The 15,575-nt window shown below is 40.5% G+C and overlaps 1 protein-coding gene across 1 annotated transcript; it reads left to right on the plus strand.

Annotated features, from left to right (window-relative positions):
- The first annotated feature begins 534 nt into the window (after window positions 1-534).
- Window positions 535-1,839, plus strand: LOC149318999 (uncharacterized). The gene has a single exon (XM_089508369.1). The coding sequence runs from the start codon at window positions 535-537 to the stop codon at window positions 1,837-1,839; it is 1,305 nt and encodes a 434-aa protein (XP_089364495.1).
- Window positions 1,840-15,575: the final 13,736 nt, after the last annotated feature.

Consider the following 15,575-nt stretch of genomic DNA (forward strand, 5'->3'; position numbering starts at 1 on the left):
ACCTTATTTTTAATATGTTTTATTCATAAAATTTACAAACACATAAACATCGACAAACCAAAACAATAGAAATAACAAACAAATTCATTCACCAACCTTTTGCAAATCTCCCTAAACTTTTCACCAATTTACTAGAACATTCAATTTCCCCCCTTACAGCCCCTTACCATATGCTCTATTATAAAAAATAATAAATTACACAGTTTTCTGTGGGCTTTCTGTGCTATGTGACCACATTCTGGAAGACTTTGTTTCACTTGCATCTGTGGCTGACAACTTCAGAGGATGGTGGCATGGAAGTGTGTGGGATATATATACTTGTGTGACCCTAAATTGGGAGGCAGTAATTTACATGTTAATCTATATGTTTACCTGTTGTTGAATGGCACAGCTTCAAAGTGTTGTATGCAGGTGAAACATCAGGAATAAAATCTTCCAGAAAGCAACCATGTAGCCCAGAAAACCCACAGAAAACTATGAATGCCTGCTATGAAAGCCTTCAACTTCAAATTAAACAGTGTTTGACATAAGTCCATGACATCACAGAAGCAACTTTATGACTTTAGGCACCAACTGTTCAGCATCACATATGGAAATGACAGAAACCAATGCCAACAGTTTGTTCACTTGCAAACATATTCTTCAGGGAAACAAAGAATTTCTGGATATATGGACATCACCAAGTGGACAATACAGAAATCAAACAGATTGGTTAGACTATTCTATAGGTCCTTGGGGTTAAATGAGTCTGTGTGGGAGAAACTGCCAGATACTGAGAAGGAACAACTCACAAAGCAAACAAACTTAAATCCTCCTGACTTTGTGACAAAACAATGCCTTTTAACAGCTCATGCTGTTATTTCAATTTATGAGTGTTTAGGGAAAATTGTGCATCAGGCAGAGCTTCTCAAACATTCTTTTGAGAGTTTCATGCAGAAGCAATCAGTGGTAAAAGAGAGTTTGGATCACACCAATAGAGAAACATCTAGTAAAGTGGGGGATCCCACTATAAACGACCCTAGGGGCAGTCTACCAATATCTCCTAAGGAGATGGGGAAAAGAAACCATAGCAGGGTTCTACAAGCAAATCAAGTTATGTTGCAAATTGCTTACAACAGAATAAACAACGGTAGATGGAGGTCCAATAGAGCCATTAGATCTTCGCTGAGCCAACTTCTACAGGTATCCCCCTACGATATTGATATCTTTGCTGTGGAATGGCTTCCTTGTATATCAGCTCATAAGCGAATTCTTTTAACTTTCGAACAATCTACAATTCCTCTCATGTTGCTGAAAATGAAACCCTTTTTATTCAACTTCCAAATAATTCCAGCACGGGTTTTTCGAAATCAAACTATATCTCCTCTATTCCCTTATAAGCATAGTAGTGGGGGGCCTACAGAGCAAAGTAATGCCTGCTTGATAACTCCTAAAGGCATCCCTAAAGGAACCCTGTGTAAGACTGCATCGAAGTCTAGTTCAGTTAAAACTTCCAACATTACGGCAGAGAGGCAATCCACAGAAAAGCAGATCACAGACTCGAGCGACCTAATAATTAACATAGAACAATATGACATCGCTTCCAGAGTGGACAATCTCAAAAATATGCTGCTTACTACCAAGGATCTGGCCATACCACTGTTGAATTCAATAACTACCACTGAGGCCCTCGATGCTGAGAGGGCTTCAGATATGAGTCCTATTGATGCTCTCCTATTAATGAATGAAAAGGATCTTACAACTACAACTCCAGTACAACCCTTGGAACCTAAGAGGATTAATACTATACCTTCTCTGCATCCAACAATCAAAAAGCTCCAGCCCAAACAGAATTTTTGAACATTGGTGATGACATGGACTTGACTACATCAGCTTGACAACTAAGCCTACTATGTTGGAATATTATGGGTTGGGAAAATAAGTTCCATGATGCAGATTTTGCAAACTACCTACAAAACATTAAAATTCTTTGTTTACAAGAGACATGGGCCCTCGAAACTAATTTGCCATCTCTTCATGGGTTTCAAGCATTTTCTGTTCCTGTGGTTAAAATTTGTACAAGAGGCCGTGTCGAAGGCTGTATGCTTACAAGATGCAGCAGTGGCAGGATCCAGAAAGGCATTTGGAAATAATGCACGATCTATTCACCCAAGTGGAAATGCAAGGTGTCAACTTGCCACCAGACCAAAAATCTTACATTTTGGTGGAAAGCCTTACTGAGGACTATGAACACATCCTGCATGGTTTTCAGGGGGTGCCATCCAGGCCACCCCCTACCATGTAGCAAATCACAAGAAAAGCATCCCCAATAGATGATTGGTGGCAAACAACTGCTGACTCTTCAACTTAATGTGTAAATAATGGCGCTTTACAGACTGGTGCTTTGCGCCGGCCTGGATACATGCTAGGGTTGCCTTGGGGCGTCCTTTACAGACACCCCGCAACCCTAGGACGTAACTGCGGCATGATGATAGTGTCTCCTTGGCATGGTGCGGGCATGATGTGCTCATGCCACTGCAGGGCCCTTTCAGCAGTGCCGGAAGGAGCTCTGAAATGGAGCTCCTTCTTGGGGAGCGCCTTGTTCCCAAATGGCTGCGGGAATGAAGCCAGGGGAAAGGGGCCGAGTGGCCCCTTTCTCTCCTGGCAGCGGCTCCCGAGCAGCTCCTGAGGTGTTCTGGGGCATGAAGCCCCAAGGACACCCCTTTTCGGGACCAGGCAGGAGCGGCATTTTGCCATTCCTCCCTGGTCCTGAAAAGCACCGGATTGGTGCCTCTGGGCTGCCACTGTGGCTGCCCTGGCCCCATTATATGGTGCTAAGGGGCGGCTGCAGGCCGCCCCAAATGGGCAATCTGTATCCTCCCAATATTAATTTCACTCTCAATTTAAAAAGTTCCCAACTGTCTAGTTCACAGAGGATGAGGTCTAACGTAAATGTCATCTCAATTTTAGGATTAGTATACCAGCCCTCAAAATTTGTTCATTTGCCAGAAGCATCTGGGCGCCACAGTGGAACTATGGGAGATTTTTGTGACTAGCTGACCAGTGGTGATCAGAACCATTTTTGGGGAAAGATAGAAAACCTTTTGTAAGGACACTGCTGCTCTCCCTTTACTGATACTCTTGAAACTTTGTACTTCCTACCTGCCAATTCAAGAATGTTGCAGAACAAGTCTGTGGTAAATGTAAGGAAACACTAATCTGATTTGAGATTCAGGTGGAGTCTGTATGCATAGTTGAGGCACGGTTAAATAAAAATGATTCCTGAGATAAAAGTTGGTGGTAACGTAAGGAATCTCTACGCTAACTTCAAGATACAAGTGTTGTCTTTAAATTCAGTTGAGACAAAAACAGATAGAAGTATTTATTGCGGTAAAAGTTTTAGGTATTTGTACGGAAATACTTAAAAGATACCTCCTAACAAAGTCAAACCTCTAACAATGACAGAAATGGTAGAGGAAGAGGAGGTTGGAGAAGAGATGGTGGTTAGTGGTGACACGACCATTTCTAAACCTCAAGAAAGTTTAGAAATGTGGAAAATCAAACTTGAAATGGCCAGACTCAAGGAAAAAGAGAAAGAGAATGAGAGGGCTCATAACAGGGAAATATATGACATGAAAATGAAGGAACTGGACAATAAGATGGCTCATGAGAGAGAAATGCATGACATAAAGATGAAGACATGGAACTTAATGATCAGTTTAGAATCTAGGGTTACTCATATTATGAAGAATAACATTAATGGGTTCCCTCTATATGATACTAACAAATTTCCTAAATATGTTACTGGATGTACCTTGAGTTATATATAGCCAGTTTTGAAAAAGCTTGTGATGATATGGGATATCAGACAAGGAGTGTGATTTGATTAGGCTTAAATTAAAAGACCTGAAACATAAAAAAAGAAAAGAAAAAGTTATTAAAGTGTTAACACCCAACAGGTGATATCGTTTATGGTTATAATATGCTAAACTTATAAGGAAAATATGGTAAGTTGTTATAAGAGATAGAATTGATATTAGACATATGTTTAAAAGGGAAACACAAAAAAAATCCCGAAAATACTTAAGATGGTAATGGTCATTGATAAAACAAGTATATAAAATATATTAGATGTATAACCTGATGTTTATATGATGTTATATATAATATTGATAAACGAGTAAGTATAATTTATAACTGGGAATTCATTGACCAATATAACCGATTGGTTATATGTGTCAATGAATCTGGTAAAAGGGGAAGGTGTGTGGTGCACAGAACACCCAGCTGACCAATCAGAATGCAGCTGAGGTCCAGCCAATAGAATGTGGGCTGGGACTTTTGAACATTCCATGTGTCCGTTGGTTTTGGCAGTTGGAATGTTGACAGTTGGGATTTGATAGTTGAGGGAATAGTTGAGTCCAAGAGAGGACTGGGTTCCATGAGTTCCTGAGGAAATATTCAGTTAGGGCTTGGAATCCAGAGAGTGAGGGTTCCAGAGATAGAGAAGGACAGTTAAGGGAAGAGTCTGAGTGTAAAAGGGCTCCCTACCGTTATACTTCGAGGACTTTAGAAAAGGGAGTGGCTGAAGTGTGATATCCTGTGGGGTAGTGTTAGCCTTGTGTTAGGTCTAATTTTAAGAGAGGTACTTAATAGAAGGATTGAGTGAATCTTAGTTATAAGAAACTGGTGATTTAGCTAAAGAGTTATAATACCAATGGTAACTATAACAAAGGAGAAAGTAACAATTACATAAGATATCATATTAAATACAACACTGTTAAACTATTAAGGTCAAAAACGGAGTTCCAGCCCAGGTTTGGTTCAACAGATAGTTTTATTGCATGCAAAACGGCACAGGGGGGATTTGTCCTCCAAAACCTGCACCCCAAGCAGTAGACACAAGCTTCTTTTTATTGGGTTTACAAGCAGCAAGAAATCATACATCTGCGCATGAGCAACACATCCGTGCTTGCCAAAGTTTCAGTTCTTATCTAACCCACATATTCCAGTTTTCCTCTTTTCCCTTAGACAGCACATTTCACTGACCTACATTTCTCACATTCCATTTCCCTATGCACTCCACAAGCCTTTCTCTGCGTGCTGAAACTCTCTTACATTATGGCTATTGTGCTTTGCTATTATTGTTGTTATTGTGTTTTACCTATATATTTGCCATTACTTTCCCCCCTTTGATAGCCCATCATCCTCTTGGGGATTATGGGGTATCACTATCAATGGAAGGCACAGATCTATATTCCTGCAAAGCCATCAGATGCACAGCTGTGTGTCTGTCCGCAATTTGTTCCATCATCTTTTTCATCTCCTGTATTATCACAGGCATTATACAAGGAAAAAGTATACACATTAAAATTCCCACAACCACAATTCCAATTTATCCTCTAAGTCCTCCAGTCCATTTAAACCATGGTTCCAGACCTTCAGCCCATTCAAATCCCTTCCAAGTCTGTACTGGCACATGAGCCAATTTAACTATTTGTTTGGTTACCTCTTTTACCACTTTACTATTATCATTAATCTGCAAACAACAGTTAGTGAGGTTGAACTTCCCACAAACTCCTCCTTCAGCTGTTAATAAGTAATCAAGAGCTAAACGATTCGGATACACAGCATTTCTTAACTGGGATTGGGTCTCAGACAGTGCAGTTAAGGCTCTAGCAGTTTCATTGGTTATAATTTCAAGCACAGCCTGCAAGCAAATTATACAGCAGCAGCTCACAATGAATCCTTTTAACATCCACTGGCTGTGGGGAGCAGCAACGTTTATGACATTATAAATTTGGCTTACATTCAATTCTGCTGCTTCCCAGGGCCACTGATCTCCCACTTGTGTTCCTCCACAAACATATCAATTGCTAACATTTAAAACTCTAGCAATGGTTTCTGCAAATGTAACAAACAGATTCCTGGCCAGTTCTAGAACCTGATGGGGGATGTTTACCTCTTCCCAGAATTCTGAGATAACAGACTGTGACAACGTATGGCCATTTTCTGTCATTCGTACTAGTTTTAAATGAAACAGTCCCAGACGGTCTCCCCCCCCCCCCCAAATCATGGATCCCTATCCCAAATTGGGGTCCATACCAACTTATAAACTTTTACGGTTGGTCCATGGTGAAACTGACATAATTGCACTCATTGATATAAGAGTCTGCTTTTACTGGGACTTTAGTCATGGTGGCAGATCTGCTAGGATTCTGCCAAGTGGCCCATCTCACACATTTCCAATATGGGCAATGGGCATACTGTTGGGTTTTACACTCCACTCTTCTTTTGAATGGCTGACCTGGGCATATGTATTTGTCTCTGTGGACATAATATCTTTGCCAATCCAATCCTCCACAATAGGGTCACATGTTCCCAAACCCTTGACCTGAATGGATAGTACCTTGACCAGTGTTTTCCATGTTGGGATGCATGGTCATGTGGCCCTAGAGTGATGGTGGTTCTGAAATTGGGACCAGCCATACGAACCTGGGACATCAATTTGCTGTTTCCATATGTGTGGTATACATATAACCACCATTGTATGGGATTTTCTCTGGGATCATAACATGCCACTTGTTTTGCTCAGAACAGGCCAGATAGGTTATGTTATGAAAATGGCAGCTCTTTTTAGTTCCCATACAATTGAATTTACTCTGACATATCAGGGTTTTTTGGATCTTATTCTGGGTTGTGACAGTCTTGATGCAATTCCCACATGGATCTTCTGAGATTCCGTAAACAGGGGGAAATAACAACAGCAGAATAATCATCCCCAGCAGGAGGATTATAACCAAATGAGTCAATTTAAAACAAGGCCTCATTGCAGAATTGGGGCAAATTCCTGTCTTCAGGCGGTGACCCTCTCCTCTATCCAGGACGGGAGGGGTTGCAAGAACTTCGCTCACTCAGTTGTTGGTCCTGAGGAGGCTTCTCCTGTCACGTCCAGCATTGGGCATTTTTCCTCAGGCTCATCTTTAGGTCCCTCTGGTTGGTAGCCATCCATCCCTCTGTGGCAGAGGGTTTGGCTCCACTCCAATAGATCCAAGGATTTCCTTTAAGCTTTAAAACAGTGGGAGTGGTAATAAAACTATGAACAGACCTTTTCATGTTTTTCCTAAGGCATGTTCCTTATAACTCTTTATCCAAACTGAATCTCCTGGCTTGTGCCCATGGGTAGGGGTCGTTATCCCCAATGGCACTTGTTTTATATACTGGCTAAGTTCTAGAACGGTCTGGTTCAGCTCTTTCAGTTGCTTCTCAAGAGTTATCTCCCCGCTTTGTCCCAAAATGTCTACAGTCAGGGGAAGAGGTAGTGGTCTGCCACACATGAGCTCATAAGGGGTAAGGCCAGAAATGCATCTCATGTGTAACAGGACAATTGGCAACATTGTTATCTACTTGCTTCTGGTTTCCAGGCACATTTTCTTCAAGTACAACTTAGGCTATGGCACAGATCTCTTGCAGTGGTTTGACTTAACTCTGATCACACCACCTCTGGAGGCATCTCTGTACAGATTTGAGAGCCAGTCAACATATAAAGTTCATTCAGTCAAATATCTCAGTGTCTCTTCCTTTTTTCAAAGCAAACGAACATAGGCATTTTCAAATTTCTCATCACAAATTTCTAGTTTTAGGCAAATTCTGTTTCAAAGGCACTGGGCATCCAGGAGCATTTAGAACATATGGGCTATTCAGTGGATTACAAAAAAAAAAAAAAACTTTAATCTCTTCCAATAGGTTAACAAAAGGGATCTTGTTTTACAATTAAAACTCAGTAGTGAGGGAGACTGGCAACAGTGATGCAAGTTTGCCTTGGGACAAGAAGAAGATTTTTAAAAAACAAAAAGAGACAGGGTTCTCAAGTTTTGTGATCTATGGCCCAATGAATGAGAACCTGAAGGAAAAACAGAGACTGAGAAATAAAATATCAGTAGTTTTTCCTTCAGGTTCTCATTCATTGGGCCATAGATCACAAAACTTGAGAACCCTGTCTCTTTTTGTTTTTTAAAAATCTTCTTCTTGTCCCAAGGCAAACTTGCATCACTGTTGCCAGTCTCCCTCACAACTGGTTTTCATGTCCCCAACATAGAATCACAAAATCATAGGGTTGGAAGAGGCCACAAAAGTCATCCAGTCCAACCCCTTGCCATGCAGGGACTCCCAATCAAATCATCCCTGACAGATGGCCAACATTTCAGGCAGAGAACATTACAGGCAACCTTCAGAAAAATACCTCCCCCATCCTGCCTGACTTCCTACACCTTCAGGACAGTAAGACAAACACAAGAGGGATGGGGATGACAGGTAACAGGCCAGCTGTAGGAATTTGCGGGAACTGGCCCACGGAATTCAAGGAATCAGTCACTCACTGCAATCCAGTACCTCCTGGACTTTCAAGGCACCCAAAGGCGCCCCAGGACCATGAGTCCAACGGTCAGGCACACTGATGCAGTCAATCGCTCACAGATTCAAACAGACAGGAAACCCCCCTGCCCAGATTTCCCTCCCCAGAGAAACAGAAAACAGACAGGGGGTTGATCCGCCGCCGCCGCCCCCCCCCCCTTCAACTCAAGCAGAGTCGTCAGATGCAGATTACAGATTACAGGATAGCTCAGAGCAGGACCCCTAATACTCGCCTGGTTGATGTATATCTCCGGTGCCGGGTTAAAGCGATCTGGACTGAACTTCTGGAAGATCCTTATTGGCACCTGCACGGCTCCCTGACATCCTCCTCAGCCGTCCTGAGGACGTACTTTACGTCCATTTGTAACGGGCCTATATCTTCTTTTTAAAACTGCTATAGGCCATCTTGAGTACTATGTGATGAGGAAGGTGGGATATAATTTAAACATACATTGTGACATCTAGTGGCAGTACCCTATATTACAGCTGCAAATTGCTAAGGCTGTAACAGCTGAAATCATTTTGCTAGACCTCTAATGATGTCATGCTGAGAATTCTTGATGGAGAAAAAATGTGTTTGTTGCATGCATAAAAATAAATGTTCAGGGGTTAAGGGTTTTTTTACAGCTTGGTATCTCATGCTAGAAAGTGGGTAGCAGCAAATGGAAGGGCCCTCTCTCCATTCCATCTGCCATGTCCAGACCTCCGAAGGAGAGAAGATCTGCTGGATTTTCCCCCTTCCCTACTACCATCCTCTTCTCCTTTTGTCCTTTGTCTTTTTAAATTGTAAGCCTGAGGGCAGGGAAATGTCTAATTAACAATTTGTAAGCTGCTCTGATTGCCTTTCGGCTGAAAAGCAAAGTATAACTATATTATTATTATTATTATTATTATTATTATTATTATTATTATTCAGCTTGTTAACTGGAGATAAAATATATTTAATCCTGGCCTATGCCACTGCCAAGAGGGCCTGTTCCAATTGAATTTTCAGGCTATGATAGTTACATGTGCTGACATGTGGTTGTATCAATAGTAAGCTAAATTGGATTTGTGTATTATTGCTTTTTAAATTGCATGCCTAATTCAGCAGAATTGTTTATCAGTGCTTACTGTCTAGTGCTTAATAAGAAGCTCCAGAATACTTTGCGTCCAAATTATAATACAACCCTTAATTGCCCAGTTAAAACAAATTACATGGCATATTATCAACTTATCTAAATCTGTTTATAATGCAAACAATAATTAAATGCCAATAATACTGTGTAAAAATGTAACTTGGTCATTGTTACTTCAGTTTTATTTTAAAATACCTGTTGGAATAATATTAATGTTGCATGGCAAACTGGAGTATATGGGCTTTCAAAAAACACACGAAAAGCAATATTTTCAGGAAACAGAGTAGCTTCTAAAATTATGTCTGATTAGTCCTGGAATGTGTTGTGTGCTGGTGGAATGTGTTGTGTTGTATTGTGGAAAGATTGTGTGGAAACACATTCTCTAGCATCTGTGGCTGACCTCTTCAGTGAATGCTAGCATGTAATTGAATAGGTATATATACTGTGTGACCCTTGGTTGACAGAATCATAGAATAATACAATCATAGAGTTTGAAGAGACTGCTAGGGCCATCCAGTCCAATCCCCTGCCATGCAGGAAATCTCAAAGCATCCCCAACAGATGGCCATCCAGCCTCTGTTTAAAGACCACCAAGGAGGGAGACTCCATCACTCTCCGAGGGAGTATGTTCCACTGTCGAACAGCCCTTACTGTCAGGAAGTTCCTCCTAAAGTTGAGGTGGAATCTCTTTTCCTGTAGCTTGCATCCATTGCTCCGGGTCCTAGTCTCTGGAGCAGCAGAAAACAAGTTAGCTTCCTCCTCAATATGACATACCTGTTGTTTAGTGACAATGCCTCAGAGTATGTATTTAATTAGTGATCTATTGTCTGCTGTAAAAAGAAAAACCTGACCCTGGGTAGTTTTCATTTGCACTTGCTGAGTCGATTTTGGTGTTTTTCAGCCAAATTTTGGGCCTGAACAGACAGGCTAAAATAAAGCTGCTTCGAGTCACTTTGGAGGTATGCTGTTTAAATGCTGCATGCGTCCTAAGAGGCCAGAAGCCATGCCAAAGTCACGCTCCAGTCCTAAGAACTAGAGTGCAGCTTTGGCAAAACTTCTTGCTTCTTAAGATGCGTGTTTCATTTAAACAGCATATCTCAAAAGTGACCCGAAGCAGCTTTATTTTGGCCTGTCTTTTTGGGCCCTTTGTTTACTTTAAGAGTTTTTTTATTTTCTATTGAAGTTGTCTAGGTATTTGTGGTTTTTAATAGCTTCCCTGTGCATTCTGACCTGATAGTTGTTGGCATGGTCCAGAATTTCAGGGTTTGCAAATAGCATTTGATGCCCAGGATAGTTTATAACGTGTTCTTCTACTGCTGATTTTTATGGCTGACCCAGTCTGCAGTCTCTTGTGTTCTTTGATTCGTGTTTGAACACTGCATTTGGTGCTCCCTATGTAGACTTGTCCACAGCTGCATGGTATGTGGTAAACTCCTGCAGCCATGAGAGAGTCTCTCCTCGTTATACATTTCACTCAGAAGTCCATGATTCGTTATCCAGACTAGACCTATTTCTTGCCTCAAAATTGTTATTATCTCAGATCTATGGAGATTCTAGTGAAACCAACATCAGATCACAATCCAATAATGTTGGAAATCATAGAAAGGAAAGCAGACTATATTGGGACATTGCAGGAATCCTTATTGAAATTTGAATTACAAAAATGAGAGAAACAGATTACAGAAGAAATTAGAAAGAGGAAGAATGGAAAAACCAATGAGATAAAAAAAACTAAAGGTGATGCTATTACAACAATAATTAAGATCTTTGACGTTAAGTGAAATCTCAAAGAAGATGAGAGTGATCAGACAAAAACAATTTGAATATAGAGATAAAGCTGGGAAATTGTTAGCAAATAAATTAAAGAAAAACAAGGAGAAACAGTTAATTACAGAACTGAAATAAAAAGGCAATTTGATCACAGAACAGGACCAAATCAAGAATATATGTAAAGAATATTTCTAAAATCTCTATGAATATAATAAAGAAAAGGACACTGATAAATAAAATATTAGCAGTTATTTAGAGAAACAAAATATAACACAATTGAGTCCAACTCAAAAAGAAATGTTGAACCAAAATTTCACAAATAAAGAAATTTCGGAGGCAATAAAGAAGCTAAAACTAGGTAAAACTCCCATACCAGATGGTCTTTCAGCCGCATACTATAAAAAACCAGAAGAGGTCCTAATTAACCCACTAAAAGATACATTAAATGATATACAAAAAGAAGGAATCCCTGACTCATTGAACCAAGTGCTAATTACTTTGATCCATAAAGAAGGAAGAGATAGACTTGAAGTCAAAAACTATAGACCCATTTCTCTTATAAATGTTGATTACAAGATTTTTGCAACGATTATCACTGAAAGACTAAAAAAGATCTTGGTACATATCACCCACAAAGACCAGAATGGATTTCTCCCAAACCTCCATATAAAGAACAACATAAAAACCGTGATCAACATAACAGAGTATTATAAACACCATATTGATTTTAAAAACGGGCAATAGTTATGGTGGATGTGAAGAAGGCATTCGACAGAGTCAGTTAGATGTTCTTAGTAAAAACACTAGAAAAAATGAATACAGGAGAAAAATTCTTATCTTGGATAGAGGCTATTTATAGAGATCAAAAGGCCCAACTAATAGTAAATCAAGAAAGATCAGATCCCGTAAGAATTGAGAAGGGCATCAAACAGGGGTGCCTGTTACCACCTTGTCTATTTTTGTTAATTTTAGAAATTTTGAATAACAGAATAAGAGAGAATCCAAACATAGACGGTGTCAAAATAAAAGTTCATCAATGGAAATTAAATCCTTTTGCAGATGACCATTATTATTATTATTATTATTATTATTATTATTATTATTATTATTATGCTTTATTTATAGACTACTGTAGATTTACACAGCACTGTACATACAAACAATAAAATGTATAAAGTAAACCTGCCCATGGCATACAATCTAAGAAATAATAGCATAATACATATACATAATACAAAACAATATAGAGTCATAGAATCATAGAGTTGGAAGATCCACAATCCAACCTCCTGCCATGCAGGAAATTTAAATCAAAGCATCCCTCATAGATGGCCATCCAGTCTCTGTTTAAAGACCTCTAAGGAAGGAGACTCCGCTACATTCTGAGGGAGTTTGTTCCACTGTCGAACAGCCCTTACTGTCAGGAAGTTCCTCCTAATGTTGAGGTGGAATCTCTTTTCCTGTAGCTTGCATCCATTGCTCCGGGTCCTAGTCTCTGGAGCATCAGAAAACAAGCGAGCTCCTTCCTCAATATGACATCCCTTCAAGTATTTAAACAGGGCTATCATATCACCCCTTAACCTTCTCTCCTCCAGGCTAAACATCCCCAGCTCTCTAAGGCGTTCCTCATAAGACATGGTTTCCAGACCCTTCACCTTTTTAGTCGCCCTCTTTGGACACACTCCAGTTTCTCAACATCCTTTTTAAGTTGTGGTGCCCAGAACTGGACACAGTATTCCAGGTGGGGCCTGACCCGAGCAGAATAGAGTGGCACTATTACCTCCCTTGATCTAGACACTATGCTTTTATTGATGCAGCCTAAAATCGCATTGGCCTTGTTAGCTGCTGCATCACACTGTTGACTCATGTTCAATTTGTAGTCTACTTGGACTCCCAGATCCCTGTCACATGTAGTTTCATTCAGCCAGGTATCACCTGTAATAAGATTCTTAAAGCCTGGACTTTCTCTCACTAAGTTGACTGGCTTGACAGAGCAGAGAGAACAACAGAACCTAGAAGGCTGAAAATCCAAACTGTTTATTTGCCAGCAAAAAAAGTCCTCAGTGGAAATCAAGTTCCAAAGAAACTGAGGCCCCGAAGCAAAGAAAATGGCTGTTCATATAGGTAATTCCAACAATGAGGTCCCTAACAATGTATTCTATTGGCTGGTTCAAAGTGCAAACGTGCAAAAACTTTCATTCAATCAGGACACAGAATTGCGAATATATTAAAATACATTTTTGACTCATTTGGAATCTTCCATCACTCTATCACTCTGTGTGTTATTTCCTCCATCCGAGGATATTGTTCCTAATTGTTTTGGCTTTCAAAGCAAGCTAGTCGCCTTGATGCTTGCAAAGGTCAACTTGTTCTCTAAACATCTTACTGCAAATCCTGTTCAGCATTTTCTTCCTCGCACACACACAACCTTGACTCCAGAAAGCTCATTTCTATATGCACAGTACAACCATTTCTATAAATCTATAGTAGGGATTTTAATATTAAAAATTCATCTATCTCAACCCATTCTATATCTGTGCATTTCATTTTTCCGCCCTAAGTGCAGTACCATACATTTCTCTGTGTTGAATTCATTTTGTTATACAGGAAAGGTTTCAAAAAGTAAAGCAGGCAACAATTTTAAATGTCATATAACAAATAATAGTCACCCAATGCCTGGGAACTCTTCTCTGAACAGGATGGTCTTCAACTCAGTTTTGAAACTGGTTAAAGAAGTGATGACCCGTGCTCGTGGGGGAAGGAGATTCCAGGAGTGAGGGGCAGCAACTGAAAAGGGAAGAATCCAGGATGGGGCAGTGAAAATCTTAGGCTGAGATAGCAGACCTTGACTACTAGAATAGAGGGCACAAGTGGGAAGGTGAGGAGAAAGAAGGTTTGATAAATAAGGAGGGGCCAGCCACAAAGAAGCATAGAACGTCTAATTTTAGAGATCACAGAATTTGGGAAATACTCTGGTTTTATGATAAATCAAGAAAAAACCAGTCATTCTCAAAAATATGAACAAACTACAAAGAGGAATACAGTGAGCCCGCGTATGCTGAAAGCCATGCGGGGAGGAAGGGGCAGCGCATCCCATAGGGAGTAATGGGGGTGTGCCCGTGACGCACAAGCACCACCACGCCGCCATATGCACAAGCCTCATTCATTTAAATGGGGCTTGAACATGCACAGAATTTGCTTTAAGCGGGGGAGTCTGGAACTGAACCCCCACGTAAAGCAAGGGCACACTGTACAAGAGAAAAGAGGATTTAAAGCAGAAATTAAAGTGAAATATTTAGGGGTAATAATTGTCAGAATCCACCTTCAGTTAAGTATTCAGGGTGTCTTCTGCCAGATAGATAGATGGATAGATAGATGGTAAATAGATGGATAGATAGATGGATAGTCGTTAGGCACTTGTGGTGTTTGGCCAGATAGATAGATGGCCAGATAGAGAGTGACATGGATAGATAAATGACGAGATAGATAGATAGAGGGATAGATAGATTGATAGACAAACAGATAGATAGATAGATAGATAGATAGATAGATAGATAGATAGATAGATAGATAGATAGATAGAGGGATAAATAGAGGGATAAATAGAGAGATGAATAGACAAACCGACAGACAGTCAGACAAGCAGACAAACAGACAGACAGATAGATGGATAGAAGAATAGACCGATGAATAGATAGATAGATAGATAGATAGATAGATAGATAGATAGATAAATAGATAGATAGATAACCAAACAGGCAGCAACGTTGGAACGAGTGGGGAAGGGTTCCATGGGGAACGAGCCGGATGGTCACGTAGGACATGGCAGCAGGTAAATTATGAGGGGCTATTGGGAATCTGAGCCCAATCTGGTATACAGCCTTAGATCTCTGCGCCATAGGAAAAGCCAGGAACCAAATGGTCAAAAAACCCCTCCTTACTTTACAGATCAAAGAAAGGGTTTCTACATCAAAGGGAAAGGTGCTGGGAAACAACTCAATGGGAGGGGTTGGAGGGAATCTTAAGGTTCTGATTTCATTCTGAGTCTTCAGTTTTGGCAAAGACGTGGCAAGAATACTTTGTTCCAGTTCTATCAATAAATTTTCTGTTTCATCTGAAGTTTGTTGTGGATCTTTGGCCAGAGTATTTCCAGAGTCTCACAGTTTGCCAAAACTGCCCACAAAATGACGACCAGGGAATCTCCGCCACCCGGAAAGGGGCCAGCCGCTTCAGGAGGAATCTCGGAGTGGGAGAAATCTCTCGAGGGCGCTGAGCAGCGGGGAGCCAGACCCAAGC

This window comes from Sceloporus occidentalis, unplaced genomic scaffold (assembly GCF_023333645.1).
Source record: "Sceloporus occidentalis isolate IW3139 unplaced genomic scaffold, rSceOcc1.0.p SCAF_2, whole genome shotgun sequence".
NCBI classification, from domain to species: Eukaryota; Metazoa; Chordata; class Lepidosauria; order Squamata; family Phrynosomatidae; genus Sceloporus; species Sceloporus occidentalis.